The sequence below is a fragment of the Rhipicephalus microplus genome, chromosome 8, assembly GCF_043290135.1.
Source record: "Rhipicephalus microplus isolate Deutch F79 chromosome 8, USDA_Rmic, whole genome shotgun sequence".
Lineage (NCBI taxonomy): Eukaryota > Metazoa > Arthropoda > Arachnida > Ixodida > Ixodidae > Rhipicephalus > Rhipicephalus microplus.
In genome coordinates, this window is record NC_134707.1 from 4333712 (window position 1) to 4341298 (window position 7587).

Below are 7587 nucleotides of genomic sequence, written 5' to 3' on the forward strand. Positions count from 1 at the left end.
GGTGCAGTGGTCTCTTAATTAGCATAGACTACTCGGCAACATGTCATATCGCCGGACGAGCCAAGCAGAGGCAAACAGCTGTGAGTGCCACATGTACGACGCGGTTTATTAAAGTCAAAGTTGAACACTGAAAGAAGCCCAAGAAACTAGCAAATGTAACTCGGGATAGACTTTTAGACGCATTGGTAAATCATGATGAAAAAAATTGCGCGATGAGGCGTCAGACAATACGAATAAAAATTACAAGACGAGGGCATACTAACAACTAAACATTTATGGGAAAAAACTAATCGATGTGCGGGAGGCAAAGAACGTGTTCACCGCCAACAAAACCAAACTCTCAGATGTGCGAATCGATGCACCTTATTTTTGCCTTGTTTAACGCAAGGGAGGGCTTAGCCACACTGCTATTTTTTATTGTTTTATTTTTTATCGGGCCCTTTTAGTCTGAAAGCTTTGTCCATTATGCTTCCTCGTTGAGAGCACTCAACTTAACGCGTCGAGCTTGAACGACTGACAGTTTCGTCTGCTTGCTTCCCTCGCAAGGTGCCAAGGCGTGCGCGACTAGTTCGAGGCTGAAGCCTACGAGTGAGGTGCAGACGCCGGCCAAATACAGGTAGAATATTCCGTGCACGTCGCTGATACTGAGAGCGTCGACGTGGTCTTCTTCCTCCTGCAAGCAGCGAGTGTAGTTGATCACTCGGGTGTCAATCATGCGCTCGAAGAGGTGGCTGTCGATCATGTACCTGGCCCTGGTGTAGAAAGAAAAGAAATGAATAAATAAGCATCAGTTTCGCCACAAGGGTGAAACAGTGAATGCAATAGCGAAAAATCGTAACGTTATTCAAAGCAAGAATATCGGCCAACATCTTTGGATCTCCCTTCGCGTATTCTTACGAAACGCTGGCGTACGGGAATACGGCCGCTCCAGGGAGTGCAGCAGTTTTTGTGCTTACTGTACTTTCGTTTCTTTCGCTCTATCGCATTGCGCAATGCTCCCTTCTAAAGACGGTTATACGCTAATATTCAATAACTGGTGAAATGCGGCATCGTGGGATGGTAAAGAACATCGATAAAAGATTAGATTGCTATGTTAGAAGTGGCTCATTGCCCATAAGCGCGTGATTGAGACAGTAACGACTATCGGGAACCTGCACCAAAAAAATACGCATGTGACAGGCACCCATTCTATACAGCCGCATTTTGTGATATTCGCCGGTGCCGTTTTTTTTTTCTTTTTATTTTTTGTTTCTCGCGTACAGCGCCTTCGCTTCCATTCATTTGGAAAACGCGGCGCACCTTTTCTCAATGGCCTCTCTAATGTCGGGCTCAAGGTCCTTGCGGTGAAACATGCCGACCGTGGTGAGCGAGAGCGGATTGCGGACCACGTGAAAGCGACAGCGGCCCCCGCTGGCGGTGAAGCGCGCGTTGAGCAGTCCCTTCAGGTACGTCAGAGGCAGGACGAACACGTGAGTCCGGGCTTCCACTTGGTCCAGGACGGCGGCCGCCACGTCCATCGATGTCAGCGAACCACGGACTGGCTGCAGTCGCGGATACAGGCTGCGGAACGTTGGATGAACCGGTCTCTGGAAAAAGAAAGGAGAGAAAAAAAACGCTAATCTACTTTGTCCATCTGAAGGTGTTGTGTGCGAACCAATTAGTGAAGTAAGACAGAGCTGTAGTAGCACACAGTGATGTCCCGCAGGTCGAAAGATTAAATCCTGACGGTGACGGCCGCATATTGATGGAGGCGTTGTGTTTGGGGCTGGTATGCCTAAATTTACGGGCGCGTCAGACACCACGGTGTTCATGGCAATCATATTGTGGTCTTGAGGCGGCAAAAAGAAGTGAGGGTAAGCAAGGCGGGAGATAGCAGTATAGAACTCATTCCGCGTTTGCCACAAGTGGTGCAGCTTACAGGCCAGCCTTGCTACTTGCTCGGTTTGTACGGGCACGAAAATTGTTTTATTTTTTTATTTTTTTGAACTATTCCTATTGTGAGCAGCCAAGCGTATATAGCTCACGTTGAAGAATCTCTCGTGGACGCTTCCTTTCTCCGCGGCGATGCGTATGGCGGGAAAGCGGAGCAGGTCGTCCACCGAGTCCACGTGGTCTTCGGTGTCCTTGACGAGCAGGCTTCCCTTGAGCTCGCCCCCGAGGCTGGACATGAGCACAAGCATGGCCAGAAACCAGAAGCACAGCAGCACACGGCCGAACTCGCTCGAGGTGCGCTTGTTGCAGCCTGCGGTCGAGAGGATTTCGTCAATAATGGGGCCTAAAAGAGTTGCTCTGAGAGCTGAGCACGGGCTTTATAGAGGTCCAATCGACGCAGCCGTGCAATAAGAATCCCGATTGAAAAAAGAAGCAAAACAAACAAAAAAAAAAAGACATGGGCTCTCCCGGCTTAGCTGCGTCCGTGGTGTTGTGTCAGTTCTTGGAATTAATTATTAATTAATTATTGTCACAACACACCCACAGCCTTAAATAGTCGAGTATGCAGGACATAATCTTGAGAAAAGCACGAGAAAAAGTACACGGGCATAAAGGAGGAAACACATGTCATCGGTACTTCTAACGCCTTTCATGTCAACTGATGGTAACATGAAAGGATGGCACTTTTATGGGGGCAATGTGGTAGCCATATATGACCAACTCATGCAGCGCATAACTTGTAGCGTACCTTGTGGAAGCATGAACTGCAAGTATTCCCAGAGATGGTTCCAGTAGCCACCGAGATGCGGGCCTCTGCCATGACCCGGAGCAAGCGAGGAAAACAGCGACTCCCCGACAGTCGACACGAAGGCCACCAGGAACCAGCCCAGAAAGATGGCCAGCCAGACCTTGAAGATGTCATTTGATTTGGCTTATTCACTTTCCTTCACACACGTTCAAAAAGTGGCAAATGGATGGGGGTGAGCGAAAAAAGAACAAACGTGGCTTGGCGGAACTTGACCCCTTTTAGTACAATACGGCTGCATGGTAAATCATATTGCATGATTGATATTATATAATGGTACACCAACCATAGAACATGACAGCTACACAATGTATGAAAAAGAAGGGAAATCCTGAGGCCGCTTGAGCTTCGCCTTCAAGAGCAGAACGCGATAGCGAGATTGGGGCCCGCTCGCATTGCCTTCTCAATAGCTATAGCCTATAGCTTCGCTCATCTGTGGACACTTCAACCATGCCACAGGTAAAATAACTCCTGTGCCAGATAACATTTCTCGGACAAAAAAAAAAAATGCGATCATGCTTGCTTTCAATAGCGAATAATTGCCGACAGCGCCGTATTTTTACTGTTTATAGTTTCAGATTGAGAGAGAGTTTTTACAGCCCCATTTGTAATTTTATCGTGATTATGCAGCTTTTGGTGCCCATGCATTACGCATAATGTTCCGAATTTACCAAAACTGTTCAGTGTCACTTAATGCCAGGACTCGGCAACTTGCGGCCCGCATGACAGCATTATGCAGCTTTCGCCACGATGTCAGCAACCTCCATTTGTCACTTACTGTCTGAAGGCCAACATGGCAGTTCGGACCTCGAAAGACCTTTTTGCTCTTAATATACGTTTGTATGTTGCAACCTTGTGACATGCGTGCTGAAAATAAAATGATGGCTACTACAGTTTCTCACATGATCGTCCTCAGTTTCTGGTAAGTTGCCTCGATTACTGGTAACGTTGGCTCTTTTATTGGCGCCATTTCCGCCCTGGAAATGACGTCGATAAAAGCGCACGTGCTCAGCGGAAAGAATTTTTTCACTGTCCTCGAGGTCTTAAAAGTGCTGTTGCTGCAGCGCCGAAGTAGAAAAGCCGGTTAATCACCTCGGGCTGGAAGGCGTTGATGAAGCTGAAAGGGTCGACGATTTTTCGCGGGTGTGGTGCCAGTATGGTGGAGTAGCCGAACACGTAGGGATAGAAGTTGGCCGCCTCCAGTCGCTCGGCGATCAGACCAGCTGGACCGATGAACAGGTCCACTTCCTGCGCGTTTACATACAGCACACTCAGGGATTCAAACGAAACACCAAATTTTTTATTAGTACAATGGCTGGTATGCGTGAGACAACGACGTCATGTCGCTTGAATCTTGCCATATAAGGTAATGGTGTCTCTGATCTAAGTGCTTGAGTCGAACTTACACCGACATGACCCGAACTGGATGTGGTAGAATTGAACTAAAGTATGTGTTACTTAGCACTAAATTGTCCTATTTCAATACCTGAGTACTGCACATACTATTAAGATTTTTTCAGTGAACCTTTGCAATCGATTTTTGGTTGTTTTAGCCAGTGCGTTGGCTGATGACAAAAAGGCATTTTCTTGTGACGAATCACACATCATACTTCGGCAATACTTTCTGACTGGCTAGTTTATTCATTGCTGATAAACGTTCTTAAACTACGGGAAAAGACCAGGACATGAGTAACGAAAAACAGAACGCGAGCTCAGGCAGACAACATCTCGGCTATCCTTCGGATGTGGCCCCAGGACTGAACCAGATGGACAGAGAGTGATCGCGCTTGTGGAAGGAATATATCCTGCACTTCAGGCAATAAGCTAAAACACGGAACTTGTATGACTTATATAGCGACTTATATGAGCACAACCAAAGCAAAAGAAAGCAACTTCCTCCGTGAACCTGATCGCCGTGTCTGAGTGTCAGTCCCGTGTTCTGGCTGATTGTCTGAAGCGCAGGATAATCCATCCGCAAGTTCGATCGCTATTTGGTCACCTGGTCGTGTCCTGGGGCCAAGTACGAAGGGTAGTCAAGATGCTGAAGTCTGAGCTCGTGTTCTGTGTGTTTTGTTACTCGTGTCATTTCGCGTAGTTTAAGAACGTTTAACGGCACAACATCACCAAAGCACGAGGCTGAAAGGAAGACAAGCGTCAGCGACGAGTTTCTATGCATTTCACCTTCTTGTGTTTATTTTGTGTGACACTATTCATCACAAAAGAACTTATTACAAACTGGCACAGCGAGCCACGCTTCTGATCTGAATTCAAAATTGAAAAGATGCATGCCTGGTTTTGTTAATTAACATAAGGACTGCTTTTCTCATCGGAGCATATTCAAACACCTTTCTTAAACATGTACGCTTCACAGCTGTCTCTTTTCTTGTCGTCCACAACGGTGGTACAAAGGTTATGGTGATCAACTGATGACCCGAAAGTCGCAATGCCGATCCCATTCGCGGCGGTTGCGTTTTAATAGAGGCGAAACGCTATAGTTGCCCGATTACTGTACGATGTCAGTGCACGTAACTAGGTGGTTACCTTAACATCCTTACCTTAACCTTAACATCCGATGTGATCTATAGCAGCAGTATACATAGATAATAGAACTTACTAATCGCATGTAGGTTAATCGAGATAGCAGAATTAAACAACGAGAAAGATGATGTCTCGAGATGCACTTGTGGATGTACTTTGGAAACCCTTTGCCCAAGCCGAGATTAATTCCAGTGAATGGGATATTCATTTTCTCAATTAATCGGCGCCGTCTGCATGAGCTCACCTTCCTCTGTAGCATGCCGATTGCTCCGGTGAAGCTGCCGTTCACTTTGTACCCCCACTGGCCATCCGGAGGTAAAGACAACACCGGCCTGTTTGGAAAAATTCATTACGCGTTTTGCAACACATACCGCTACTACTGCACTTAATTTGACACAATTTTGTATGATTAAAAGATACTTTAAAACAGAGTAAATGCATAATGTTTCATATTGAACCGCGCATTTTATAAATATAAAAGTTTGTCTCATCTCTGATAGATTCACATAGTAACACAGGTGAAGTGGAGAACACATTAAATTCTGTTCAGAATTACGTGACTAACTCAAGTGTTACAGTTTTTCAAAAAGTTCACGACCGTGAGCCAGGCACCCCTAATAACACTCCATACGCATTATTGACCGCATGAATATTTCAACAAAACATGCAGTGTCAGGTGGTAATTCGATCGCGTGAACGTCATCTAATAAAAATTGTCCTTTTCGCACCTATCGGAGGTAACGTGGCTCCGTAGATAAAAACACGCACATGGTACACGGAGCTTTGGCATGTAAATCTTATCTATGTGTATCGTAAAGAAGGGGCCTAATGCGAAAGAGAAAACGTAGACGGATGAGCGGGCTTTAAACTAGACGCGTCTCGCTACACCGTAAAATAACGGAAGTCTTTAAGAAATTTGAAATATGTGAAAGAACACGCGGCAGCTGCACATGACGACGAATGCGAACTCACTTTATGTGTCAAATATACGCTTGCACATGTCCAGCACACGAAATTGTATTGACATGCATGAGCTTTTGGAGTGATCAGACCAAACGATGGCTAATAAGTATTTCTACTTTTTCTTGCAGGATGTACATGAAAGTCCATGTATGTGGTCAGGAATGTAATGGCCGGACGTTCGGCGACTAAACCTCCTGTGAAGAAGCGGAAACAAAAGCTATAGTGCAGGTAAGCCGTCTCTAACAATCTACTGCAGCACAAAATCAAAGAAGGGTGTACGAACATGAAGTGGCTTTTAAACAGGCCTGTATATATCGCGATAACATCTTTTATACAACCTAGACGAGCACAGTATTTACCGGATGTTTCAAGAAAGTGGTCCAAATTTGCGAACGAATGAAATTCATCCGAATTCAGCGGTGAAGTCGAAACCAAAGCGTGTTAAGGCTCTTCTGAGACGTCCAGAATGAGTCAGTGTCGTTGTATCAACTTTGAACGTTCTTCGTTGTGCGGTTGTGTGGGCCGCGCTTGCAATTATATCATGCACGTCGCTAATAAGTGAGCCTGTGTGGAAGATTTACACCTCTGTCGAGACATCAGCAGTGATGCAGGCACTGAGGAATCAGGGCCAACACTACATAAACATACTGGACGAAATCTACAGCGGATCCACCACCACCATAGAAAGTGACAGAATCCCAATAAAGAAAGGTGTAAGGCAGGGAGACACAGTCTCTGCGATGCTATTCTCCGCGCGTTTACATGAGGTTTTCAGGGCCCTAGATTGGGAAGAGCTAGGGATAAGAGTTAATGGATAACATCTTTGCAGCCTGTGATTCGCTGGTGACATTGCCTTGATGAGTAAGTCAAGGGACGAATTACACCTCATAGTTACTGAAGTAGACACGGAAAGCAGAAGAGTACGCCTGAGAATTAATAAGCACAAAACTGAAGTAATGTGCAACAGTCTCGGCAGAAAACAGCGCTTTGCGATAGGTGGAGAGACGCTGGAAGATATTGTAAGGCAATATGTCTACTTAGGACAGGTAGTAACCGTGGAGCCGAACCACAAGAGTGAAATAACTAGATGAGTAAGAATGGGGTGGATCACATTCGGCAAGAATTCTCACATCATAAGTGGTAATCTGCCACTCACTCTCGAGAGGAAGGCATATAACAGCTGCATCTTGCCAGTACTTAGCTACGAAAAAGAAACCTGGAATATTATGAAGGGGGTTCAGCTTGAATCGAGGAAGACGGAGCGAGCGATGAAAAGCAAAATGATAGGTGTAAGCTCAAGAGACAAGAAGACAGCGGTGTGGGTCAGGGAACAAACCAGGGTAAAGGAT

General features: G+C 45.8%; 1 protein-coding gene across 1 annotated transcript; it reads right to left on the bottom strand.

The window, feature by feature from the left end:
• Positions 1 to 463: 463 nt before the first annotated feature.
• Positions 464 to 2336, bottom strand: LOC119165145 (uncharacterized). Its single transcript, XM_037417329.2, has 3 exons — positions 2025 to 2336; positions 1300 to 1586; positions 464 to 752 (listed from the first exon to the last, which is right to left on the bottom strand). Exons 1-3 carry the CDS (start codon positions 2178 to 2180, stop codon positions 464 to 466), a joined length of 732 nt encoding a protein of 243 aa, XP_037273226.2. The 5' UTR covers positions 2181 to 2336.
• Between the last annotated feature and the right edge of the window lie 5251 nt (positions 2337 to 7587).